Raw genomic sequence first — 13,281 nt, 5'->3', positions numbered from 1 at the left:
AAAGGAGATCTGCACACTTGTCGTTATCGGCTAGTTATCGGCAAATCATAGAAGATGCAGAAACGGATAAGTACGACAATGTCAATAAGTACGGCAATGTTTGTTTGCATTTTATGGGGAAAAAATAGTGAAAAAGTTAATATTTGCATTAAAATTGCATAAAAATTAGTATGTTTTGCATAAAATCTGTGGAAATTATTAAAAAGTGAATAACTGCATTAAAATTCAATAAATGTGAGCATTTTAGCTATAAAATATGATGAAATTGTAAAAAGTCTGTGTGCATGCACAAAACACATTTCAGGAAAAGAAAATAAGAGATATAACTGAAAAATTATGTCTAGTATTGTTGCAGCACAGTCTATATTTTAAAAATTGCAGGTTTTTGTAAATATTACGCGAAAATATCAACCAGAAAAACAGAAAATACCTGCTCCAAGTGAATTTTTAGAAGCCAAATGAATTGAAATATCACGACCGAGTGTGCGAAAGTGTAGTCGTCATGTAATCGTTGCATCATGATTGTGACAATGAAGCAACTATGGCTGGACGACCAATGTGCAGAAAGCCTTAGGTTGATAAAACTATGTGTTTCTTTAATAAATAAGTTGAATTATATATTTTAATAGTGTTTAAAAAGTGAGAACAGGTGATTTAGTGAATCTTTGTCGGTGTAATTGCCCATAGAAAACAACGAAATTTAGCAAAAGTTTTTTGTTCATAACTTTTAAATGGTTAATAATATTATCTCCCCCCCCGTCCGGATTGTTATTAGGGGGGTTGAAACGCGTAGTTTGGTACCCCTCCCGACTTTTCCGCACCTTTTTTAGGGGTTGTTACCCCACCCTAGAGAATTACCGTATCAGCTCCTCAGAGGCAGTAATGACCTTCTCAGTATAGATTCCTCCTTCAGATTTATTGTGGGAAAGTTTTTTCTAATAAAATTTAAAATGAAAATCATTGTGAGAATACCTTCTTCCACTTCCGCCAATCCTTAAATGGTGGGCCTACAGCATTTAGTTGCATAGAAAGCTCCTCCCAGAGACTAATCGATTTAGCTCTGCCTTGTGCGAAATTAGAAAATTTGCTCTTAGCCAAGTTGGGGTGCTCGGCCATAAACTCCACCATTACATCCTTTTGGGTAGGTTTAGTTTAGTATAATTGGACCTAAAATAATAAAAAGTGTTAAATCTTTTATTCTTACACATTTCAACAATTTTCTTACATTTGCGTTGTTTGGTTCGCGCTCGATTCACAGGTAGTGTTCGAATGACATTTCGAACGAATGAGTACGCTCACCACTTGTTCCCGTATTTCATCAAATCGAATTACGATATAAAAAATTCGTCACATGTGACATCAAACCGATTTACGATAAAAACAATACGTTCACGATGTCATAATCCGAAAAATGTGAGTTTTACGTGACGTTAATTCGATCACGTATGAGACCAAGGTGAATTTATAAATGGTGGTGTTACTAGATCAGCTGATTTTGTGTGTATATTTCGCCTCACGGCTTGAGACTGTCAAAATGAAAGTTTTTTTTTTGGATTTTCACACACATTCGCCTTGCGTGACAGGAGTCGAGCCCTGTTGAGATCTATCAAATGCTAGTACGCTAGTAAATAAAAGTACTTCTTTTATATTTGAAGTGAAAAAATTTTATATTTATTTATTTATTAAATTTTTCACCGAGAATTTGGGCAACGCTACGAGCGACGCGTTACAGGCTAACCTAATATTCACGCACGCCGCCAATTTATTGTCAAAAATTTCTCATGCACATGCAACTTGTATGAGATCAACCGAAATTGAACGGCGTGCGTATGAAGCTAACTCAATTTCCAATTTTTGTTCTGCGTGACATTTTGATTTGACGTTTCGCTCAATGAAATCAAATGCAAACGCATGCAAGTCAATTTCGGGTGACGCAAAAAAACAAATTCGACGGCATGCGTACCAAAACGCAAGCCGCGAATATTAGGTTAGCCTGTTAGGCGGCATATTTTTCAGCGGATTTTAATTATTTAATTAATAGTGAAAAATCGAAGGAAAATATACCAAAAATCTTCACAAGGATAGTTTAAGTGATACTATTGACATAAATCAACACATTGAACTAATTTTGGTCGATTTTATCAGAAATAAATTCGGATAAAAAAATTATAGTGAAAAACTACAGTTAGTTGAAATTCAAAATGGGTGATGACGCTGAGGAGCCTAGTGGCTCCTCGGGTAATAAAGGAAAAAAGACTACAAGATCTAATTCGTTAACGAGAGAGACGTTCAAAAAAGCTAAAGTGGATGATCAGATAAATGGTCAAAATATTTCTAATATTTTTATAAAGCCATTAAACATAAATAGTGCGTCAGTGAGTTCAAAAAAGATGGAGCAAAGAATTAATTTATATGAAGAGGATTATAAAGTGCCGTTTATTGTCTATATCGATGCAATACCGGCTAACGTTGAAAGAAAATCTATTAATGCCGTAGCAGTATCACGAGTTTTAAAAAAATTAAAATATGTAGACATTGACGACGTGGTCAAAGTGGGATATGGAAGGGCAAAGATTGTTTGCAAAACAGCGCAGGTAACCAATGATTTGGCAAGAGATACGAGACTTGGACAAGAAAGCTACGAAGCAAGAATAATGTATCACAATTGGGGTGTTCACAGTTCGTTCCAAATAGTGTCTCAAAATGTAGACGTCTACATTTTAAGACGTTTTATAACCGTAAAATCTGTGGTGTTGTTGTTTCCCATACAAAATTGGAAAACGACGCCGTCTACATTTTGCCACACTCAAAGGTATGTTTTTTACGCGTCTACATTTTGCAACCTCGCAGCAGGGTTGCTTTATGGCAATACTAATCACATTTTTTTTATTTATTGGCCACGTTTTCTGTATTTGCATTTAATTTGAGCGCAATTTCTGATGAAAAGAAACAAATCAAGGAAAAGAAATAACAAATATTAGGAATTGGTAATTAAGTTAAATAATTACAATTTTTCAGAAACAAAATCGAAAGGCGACATAAAAAATGCACTCAAAGAAGAAATGTCTGGCAACACCAGCAAAGTTTTGAGACGATTTCGCGACGACTGCTAGAAAGGGGTGCTCACAGTTTGACGCTAAAGATGTCTCAAAATGTAGACGTCTACATTTTCAGACACAATTTGGAACGAACTGTGAACACCCCAAATATTTCAAAAATGGGCATTATTTTTGATAGACCTTCTGATATTAGCACGGAAGAACTGTTGCAGGATATTGAGTCACCGATACCAATTCTAAAAATGATAAGAGTTGAACGGAGAGATAAAGACAATAAAGACATTAAAATACCAACGAGACGTGTAAAAATAATATTTAAAGGCCTGGAAATACCCAAAACGGTAGTATACGGTTACACCAAAATTGAAGTAAAACATTTCATCGCGCTAGCTCAATGTTATAGATGTTATCGTTTTAACCACAATGCACAGCATTGCAAGGAGAGAGCAAATAAATGTAATGATTGTTTCCAAGAGCACGGAGTGGGAGATAGTTGTCTGCCAATTGTCTGTGTTAATTGCAAAAGCAAGCATTTACCGACTGCGAGAGATTGCCCGGCTAGGGTGAAAGCATATGTTATAAGGCGAACGATGGTAGTTGAAAATAGAACGTACAGGGAGGCGCAAAAAAGGTTTCAGACATTTTAGGCAACCGGTTTGAATTATTGGACAATTACGAGGAAGAATATCCTCCGGCCCTAAATAGAAATAGAATTAATCAAGCTACCAACAATAACAAAGATACAATCAGCTTTATGCATAAAATATTACCTTATTCAAGAGTAGCCCAAATAGGCAACCTCAACAGACAAAGAGAGGAATTGAATGCATCTCGGACAATGCAGGAATGGAGAGAGGCCATTCAACCGGTTAAGATAGAAAAATAGCCATGGATACCAACAAAATTGTTAGTACACAAAATACCTTCAATGAATTAAACCATGCTATATCCACACACTTAGCTAACAATGTCGACGACAGATTGAACTACAAAACAATAGAACTATTTAACAATATACGAGCAGCATTAAATAAAATAAATAATGAATTCGACAGCACTTTAATAAATAACGCAAGTAAAAATGGAAATGAAAATACTACAATTTAATATTCAAAGTTTAAAAAGATTAGGAAATAAAGAGTTATTAGAGCTTTGTTTAAATAATAACCAGATAGATGCGGCAATATTGTCAGAGACTTGGCTGAACAGTAACATCGAAACAAGTATGAATGGTTAGAATTTTGCATTCTCCAATAGACCGGATGGATTTGGAGGAGTGGGAATCTATTTGAGGAAAAATATTAAATTTTCAACATTCAAAATTAACAGTGAAGTAGAAAATGTGGGGATTAAAACTTTAAATTTGAACAGAAACATAAATATTATCAGTTTATACAGCCCACCAAATACCAACAATATTCAATTTAAAAATAGTTTGGATAAAATTTTTACACACATAAGACAGCTGAGAGGTCCAACGTTAATCGGTGGCGATCTAAATGCAAAAGGTGCAAGCTGGGACAATCACACAACTAATCGCAAAGGATACATCCTGGAAAACTTAGCAAATGACTACAATTTTAGGTGTATAAACGATGGTTCGCCGACCTATGCAGTAAATTCATCGAATGCGTCAGCTATAGATGTAACCTTCATTAATGATAATGTCAGATGTACATGGAAAGTGATAAATAAACTAACAAACAGCAATCATAACCCCATAGTTGTAACTGTTCATAGTAAATTTAAAGCCAAAACATCTACATCTAAAATTATAACATCGAAAGTTCTTAAAGATATGAACGAGGTGAAAGTGGGACATAATTTAGAAGAATTCATAAAAACATGCAATAGTACCATACAAAAGAATACAATAAAAATTAATAATTCAAACATATATATCCCTAAACATTGGTGGACAGATACTTCGCAAAGGTTGTTCAGGTTGAGAAATGCGGCCAGGAAAAAGTATAACCAGTACAAAACAATGCAAAACCTTGAATTATTAGACATAGCAGAAAAGAATCTTAGGGAACACATAAAAGAACAAAAGAACAAAAACTTCAGCGAAGTAAATGATCAGATTTCAAATCCGTCCTGTGCAAAAGAGATGTGGGCCATAATTAGAAATTTAAAAAAATATCAGTGTGAGAAAAATCTAAATAATTCATGGAATACACAAGATAGTATTAAATATCTCAATCATATAACTAGACAAAGAAACAATAATCCTAATAACGACAATAGTGACGCTAATTCAAATTCAAATAATGAAGGCATAGTTGAAATGAACATAGAAAACTTTTCTAAATTTCTACACAGCAGTAACTTAAATTCTGCCAAAGGAAATGATCCTATATCGTACAAAATGTTGGTACAATTAAAATATGAAGAGAAGAGCAATCTGTTTAACATTTTGTGTGAGATTTGGAATAGTGGACAGATTCCGGAAGTCTAGAGAGAAATCAAGATAATTCCTATCCCAAAAAAAAGGTCTAGATATTGGAAATGTGTATAATTATAGACCGATATGTTTGATGTCGGTTCTAGCAAAGACAATAGAAGGAATTATTAGGTTACACATAGAAAAGCATATAACAGAGCATAAAATATTTCCCGATAGATCCTATGGTTTTAGGAAGCACCACTCGACTGCACAATGCATTAATGACTTAATAAACTTGCACCCCTATTGCGAGTGTCGATTAGCAGTAGAATAGACATTTTTCTATTGAGTCGATCATATTTTATTTTGGTATTGCGGAACTGAATCGATAAACAATTGTACAATTGTGAATGGCTTACTGAATTGCAATCAGCTGTTTCGGTGTTTGTTTACATTTTTGATATATTTGGCAAATAAAATAAAATACAATTGTCCAAAACTTTTCAATTAAACAATTTAAAAAAGAAAATACCACTAAAGGATAGTGTCGACGTGTGGTTCAGTGATAGTGATGACGAGGAAAGTGAAAGATTAGTAGAGTTAGCAAGAACGAGGAGGATGTTGAGGGATTCGTCTAATCCTCTGGAATTGGAGGAAAATATGTATGTATACGGTTTCAACGGTGCGTAGTTGATACAAACGTAATCAATCTATATTTTTTTAAGATTTTTGAAAAATTTTCGTCTTCCGAAGGCTGCATTTACGCATTTGCTCACACTATTAGATAGCAAACTGCAAGCTGGCGTTAGTAAAACATCAGTTCCAAATATTTTAAAGTTGGCAGCGACTTTGAGGTTCTGTGCTCAGGGGTCGTATCAGCTAAGTGTCGGGAACGAAAGTTGTATTGGGCTTGGCCAATCTACGGTGTCCATAATTTTGGCGGAAGTATTCAATGCTTTGGAGGAATGCGTCTGCAGAGATTGGATAAAAATGCAAAACAGTGAAGAGGAAAAACGAGAAACAAAGTGTTATTTCTTTGGGAGGAGCGGAATACCCGGAGTAATAGGCTGCATAGACGGTACGCACATCAAAATTGTTTCCCCAAAAAAGGAGCATCAGCATTTGTATTACAATCGGAAGGGATTTTTCAGCTTGAATGCAATGATAGTGAGTATTTATAAAGGAAATGCAACAATGGAGTTTATAATCTTTCTTCATTTATAGGTTTGCGACAACGCCATGCGAATCCGCTATATCAACGCGAAGTATCCTGGAGCTACGCATGATGCTAATGTTTTTAATATGTCTGCGTTGAAGCAACAATTAGAAGAAGAGTATCGTAGTGGCGAGCGAAATATGTTATTAGGTATGCTATGGCTAATTTATGTAGACATTCGAATGGTTGTGTGATAGCTATTTCCAATTTTAGGTGATGGAGGGTATGCCTTACAACCCTATATGCTTACGCCATACCGAAACCCAGAGCCCGGATCAGCAGAATGTATGTTCAACGGTAAACATTCTCAAGGACGGAATATTGTGGAACGCACTATTGGGGTGCTCAAAAATCGTTTTAGGTGCTTGTTAGTCGCTGTTTTTTTGCATCAACTCCACTAATCGCGCTAGTTGCTTTTTGTTACTAACTACTTTTGATCTGTAATTTTAATATAATTATTTTATTACTTTTATTAATGTATATTTTTATTTATTTTCTTTAAATTTGCTTACTTTTTATCCATTTTCGTTCTTTTTTCGTCAACTTTACTCTCCAACGACTAGAAAATGGCTGTAGAAAGATGATCGATTAAAAAGCATTCACAGTCGCTTGCTGAGCGATCATTCGACACTCGCAATAGTTCGATAATCGATAATCGCTCAGTAGTCGATTATCTATTCTTGTTCGACACTCGCAATAGGGGTGTTGATTTACGCTGAAAAAGGGAAAAATATGCAAGTAATGGCTGCTTGTATCGACGTGGAGAAGGCTTACGACTCTGTTGATGTGGACATTCTGCAATCAATCCTTATAAATTACCATTTCAACATCAGAATTATTAATTGGATAATATCATTTCTCCGAAAGCGTTTCCTCATACTAAATAATCAAAAAGTCATAACGGAGAATGGGTTAGCACAGGGCAGTGGATTAAACCCTACACTATTCAACGTATATGCAGCGCAATTACACTCCATAAAATATCCAAATTGCAATTTGTTTCAATTCGCCGACGATTTCTTCATAGTATGCACATCCCGAAAACAGGAACAAGCGAAGCAAGTTCTTAAAGAAAAAATTGATCAATTTATTAACGAATGTGGTAAAATTAATTTAAAAATAAATCTAAATAAAACTAGGACAATATATTTTAACCAGAGGAATACACAATTAAATATTCAATCTAACAATATCAATATCGAGCAAGTTAAAAACATAAAGGCTGCGTTTCTTTATACATTCCGGATAATCCCATTTCACAGCCGGAACAAACAGAATACGTTTGAAATATATGTTAACATATCATCAGGAACATTCTAAAGAATAAGTAAACAAAAAAGTTTATTCCAAACGTTCAGAATGAATAAAGAAATGCAGCCAAAATATCTAGGCAGAATAATTAGTATAAATAACTCGTGCGCAGAACATATTAATCAAGTCGTCAAAAAGACTAATCAAACGTGTAGATTTCTTAACATAATAAGTGGCTGTAGATTCGGTGTGGATCCCCGGAAAGCAATTCAGCTATATAAAGCGTTTGCTCGTGCAAAACTGGACTATGCTGCGTCATCTTTCGCGAATCTATCGAAAACGGCTTTAGAAAAACTTAGCAAATGCTGCAATGCAAATATTAGACGCTGTTTAGGGCTCATAAGATCTACGCCCGTTCATGTCATCTATCACATGGCAGCAGAGCTGCCTCCAAAACTTCGGTTTGAACTATCAACTGCAAAAGAAATAATTAAATGCATTGCGTATAACTTACCAGCTAAAAGAATGATATTAACAAATGAGTTAAATAAAAGAAGCAGTTACTATAGCGTATACAACAAATACAAGATAATTTTCCATAACGTAGCGTCAGTCACAGTTAAGCCAGTATCCAACAAGCTGAAAGCAGATAGGCACTTTTTCAAGGGATCAGCACAAAATAAAAAGTCAGCGAATCCATCCATAATATCCAATCTATATCAGGAAAAGGTCAATCATTTAAACAAACAAAACTTTGAAATCATTTATACTGATGGATCGGTTAAAAATAATCAAACCAAAGCGGCATTTATTCACGAGAAATCCAATACAGAAAATTCCTTTTATTGCAACAAAAGCATGGCCTCGATGACAGCAGAATTAATTGCGATCCAAAAAGCTGTTGATTTTGCAATAGACAACAGCTTTAAAAAGGTAGCCATACTTACAGATAGTTTAAGTAGCATAATGACCCTTATGGATGATAACTGTAATAACCATGTAGCAATAGCCTTAATCGATGATTTGAATAAATCTGCAATAAAATCGCTGGAATTACATCACATCCCAGCACATAGTAACATAATATTAAATGAAAAAGTGGATAGAACAGCCAGCAACGCAGCACAAAATTTTTTTTTTTTTTTTTTTGTTTAGAAACGCAACAACGCGTATAGAAAATTGGCAAGGACTGTTATGATGTCCTCAAGAGCCAGGTTGTCCAAGAAGATTTTAATTGTAATGCGAAGCTTTTAGTGAGCGGTGACCCGACGAGCCGGTTCCAGTGATGATACAATCCCACGTCGAACAAGCATGCAGGGTGACTCACAAAATTAATTTCTAATAAAGATAGTAAAATACATACTAAAATAGCCTTTGAGACTAAACCAAGCAAAAAATTCAAACTGCACCACTTCAAAAGTGATTGATCACCAAAATAACCTATCGTACTACGTACATTATAATACAATATTCTCTATCAGCCTTTTATTTTTTTTTTTTTTGATTGCCTTTTATACAAGAATAAAAGGTTTGTACCCTATCAGGTACTCATGTAAGTACAGGTTATACGATGAATTTTCGTATACATGAGGGAATTAAAAAATTATTGAGTACAAAATCACCAAAAACTAAAGAAGTAATACATTTTTTAAGCCAAGTAATAAAGTGAAACGGCTATCTTATAATTAATAAAATGTAGTTGTACCAGCAGAATCAAAGGCACTTGATTGCAGAAAAAACACTAATTTAGGCATCTTTACAATTAACAAAAAACTCGTAATACGTGTACATATGGAAAATTTAACTACAATGAGGTAGATACATCCATATTCCAAACCAGTCATACATATCTCTAATTTTATTACTAATATAATTATTTTTATTATTATTATTATTTTTTAAATGCACAATCGTACGTGCCGAATTCCATATCTGATTGAAAAGAACAATTTAATCATATGACTACATTCTAAAGCATTCGGAACAAACATGCATACATACTTGTTTCATACTTTTTTTTTTCCTTGCTTTCTTTAAAATTTCTCTCTTTTTTTTTTAATAATTGACTGGTTGAAATTGTTTTTCTTCATTTCCCTAAAACGACTATTACTTAACAATAAACAAACATATGTCTGTTTTATACATACATACACTTTTAATAATTTTTATTTTTTTTTTCTCTATATCTATATCTTTTTATACCCAAAGAAGCGTGTCGAGCTTCACCGTCTCCAAAAAGTAAAGCAACTCCCTGAGATGGCGATAATCAAAACTGGCGAAAATTTCTTTTAAGCAGTTGTATTTACTAAAAATAGTGAAATTGTTTCTGGCGGCGGAAAACTTTTGGCATACAAAAATAAGATGGTCATTTGTCTCTCTAACCCCACAGCATAAACAGGCATCAGTGATGTTAGCTTTAAACTTACTTAAAAAAATCTTTCCATATGTGTGTCCACACATGAGTCTATTTATTAATTTTATTTCCTGAACGGAATAATTGCATTTTTTATCGCAGAACCAAGGGGAGTCAGTTACCTTACCTCCATTTTCCGCAAAAACTTTACCTTTGGATTGACAAATCTCCGAAAACTCACTCTCCCACTCACGCCAAATGGCCTTCCGAATTCTTCTAAGCCCCTCCTCAACCGTAAACTTTATATGCATGTCCTGTCCATTTCTCACTGCAGCCTTTGCCGCTAAATCCGCTTTCTCATTGTACACTAACCCCACATGACTGGGAACCCAACTGAGCGTTATGCTTTCAAACTTTGAGTTGTGCATCAAATTTTGAATCTCCGCAACAATATGATTAGTCGTTCGTTTCTTGTTAATTAATCTCAACGCCGCCATGCTATCTGAAAGAATGGCAATTTTCTTACACTCCAACTTGACCATCATCCGAACCGCCTGCCTGATTGCTAGAAGCTCCCCGAAGGTGGAGGAAAAATCACCCACTACTCTATATAAGAATGACAAATTTTTTTGAGGATCATGGACTGCAAAACCCACCCTTCCATCAGAAACCGACGCATCCGTGGCAATGAGGTAAAAACCACTATTCTGCAGTTCCCTTAGTCTAGAGACAAAAATACTTTTCAACTGTACCGTACTAACATTATTTTTGGTAGTACTCAGCTCCGAAAGCTCCACGTGGAGGTTACGATGCCTACAAAAAGAAACATCAGTACCAAGAAGATTGAAAACGGCTTTGTGCTTTTCGTAAACAAAACAATAACTGGATTTAGAGACACTCCCACTCATCAGGTCATCCCTGAGGCGAGGATTTACAAGCCACTGTCTGCTGAGCTCCTTGGCAGCCAACCATTCCGCTCTTTTCAGAGGGGGAAGCTCGCCTGCCAAAGCATACCTCACATGCACCGGAGCACTTGGAGGAAGCCCCAAGCACCGCCTAAGAGTATCATTCAAAATGACTTGTATCTTTTTGTTGTACCCAATAGGTGCATCCGCATAAGTGGAGTTAGCGTATTCCACCTTGCTTCTCACAAAGGACTTATAAAAATTTAAAGCTACTTTGGGCACTAAACCGCTTTTAATAGGTGTTAAACATTTGATAAGATTTTTACCCGGTACCGCAATCCTTTTTAGTCTGCTAACCTGATTATTTACCGATGTACTCGCAGTAATTACCCTCCCCAACCACTTTAGCGAGCGGACCTGTTCAACTTCTTTACCATCCAAGCATAAAGAAAAAGAGCTAAACCTATTGCTGTTTACACACATGAATTTGGTTTTTTCCACATTTATGCCAAGATTTAGACTTTTGCACCTATTACTGAAAGCCATCAGTTTACCCTCAAGGGCACTTATAGCCTCCAGCTCAGTATTACCACAACAGATGAACGCAAAATCATCCGCAAACTGAAACATCAACGAGCTATCATCATTCAACCTGTGGAGCCCTGCAGTATAAAGGTTAAAAAGCAGCGGCGACAGACAGCTCCCCTGGGGTAGTCCATTTGAAACCTCAACTGAATGCTTTCCTAACACAAGAGTTCTTCTGGAGAAAAAGTTTATAACCCAATTACGAATTCTGTTATCGACTCCTAAAACCTTTAACCTGTAATCTAACTTGTCGATGCTGACACGATTGTACGCGTCGGAAATATCCAAAACACACACGAAAACTTTTTTCCTACACTTCTTAAATTTACTGGACCAGTAAATGAACTCATTCAGGCACATTGTCGCCGATTTCCCTTTTCTGTATGTAAAACAGCCATCCGGAAACACGTTATTTTTTTCCGCCCATTCCATTAGCTCTTCTTTTATAATCATGTTGATACTCTTCACAAACACTGAAAGAAGCGATATAGGTCTGAAATTCTGAATATCATTAAGATCCTTCCCATGCTTAGGAATAGGCACGATCTTGATCTTCCTCCACTCCTCTCTAACTCTATTCTCCAGAAAATGCCTCTCAAAATCGTGAACTAAAGCCTCCTTCGTGTCTACCGGCAGCCCTTTCAGCATACCAAATATTACGCCATCCAAGCCCCCCGCCGATTTCTTCTTTTTCCTCAAAACGCTGTCAAACATCTCCACCGAAAACTCTAACCCCGACTCGTCCATACACCCATTGTCGCTGACCTGACAGTCCCTACCCACTTCAGCGGTCCGCACTGCGCATTGGTTTTTTAATACGTCTAAATATTGAGCCTGCTCATCACTGGGCCAACATGGAACCCTTTTACGAGTCCCCTTAACACTATTAACGAACCTCCATGCATCTGTAGTGTTCGGGTATTCATTTAACTCACTAATTTTCGCCCGATAGCAGTCCGCTTTTGCTTTTTTTACAGCCGCTTTCCACTCCTCTTCCATATTAAGTAAATCCTCAAAGTCTCTAACATTGTTCGTCAGCCTCGCTTTCTTCCTGCACGCCGACAGCAGGCGAAATTGTTTTTTGAATGACTCGTTCCACCACGCTTTGAGGGAACCCTTTACAGAGTTTAAATCAATCGTGGCTCCTTTAATCTCCTTATTTATGGCCTCGCAGATACCATCAACCCCCTCATTACAGTGAATTCTAGCCAGCGCCGAGTTAAGTTTTCGCTTTTGAACGAACGGAACCGGTTTGCTCGCAACGTTTGGAAAATCTATAATAATAGGCCAGTGATGGCTGCCCCCGACAAAAACAGGGACCACCTTCCAAATAAGCTGACAGTTCGAGTTAGTAAAAGAAAGATCTAAGACTGAAAGGCTGCCTGGACAATTTTTGCTAGTAGCGAAAGTAGGACTACCATTTGAAATTTGCCTTACGAATCGCATCGAGCAGAATTTTACCTTTAGGAAGGTCCTTTCGGCTACCCCATCTTCTGGTCTTAGCATTGAAATCCCCCAACAGTAGG

General features: G+C 36.2%; 1 protein-coding gene across 1 annotated transcript; it reads left to right on the top strand.

The window, feature by feature from the left end:
- Positions 1-5,726: 5,726 nt before the first annotated feature.
- Positions 5,727-7,150, top strand: LOC118741022 (putative nuclease HARBI1). The gene is made up of 4 exons (XM_036472810.1): positions 5,727-6,107; positions 6,171-6,612; positions 6,670-6,811; positions 6,875-7,150. Exons 1-4 carry the CDS (start codon positions 6,064-6,066, stop codon positions 7,060-7,062), a joined length of 816 nt encoding a protein of 271 aa, XP_036328703.1. The 5' UTR covers positions 5,727-6,063; the 3' UTR covers positions 7,063-7,150.
- Positions 7,151-13,281: the final 6,131 nt, after the last annotated feature.

Source organism: Rhagoletis pomonella, unplaced genomic scaffold, assembly GCF_013731165.1.
Source record: "Rhagoletis pomonella isolate Grant_MI unplaced genomic scaffold, Rhpom_1.0 Rhpom_scaffold_00006, whole genome shotgun sequence".
Classification (NCBI taxonomy): Eukaryota; Metazoa; Arthropoda; class Insecta; order Diptera; family Tephritidae; genus Rhagoletis; species Rhagoletis pomonella.
This window is presented reverse-complemented; position numbering and strand designations above follow the sequence as displayed.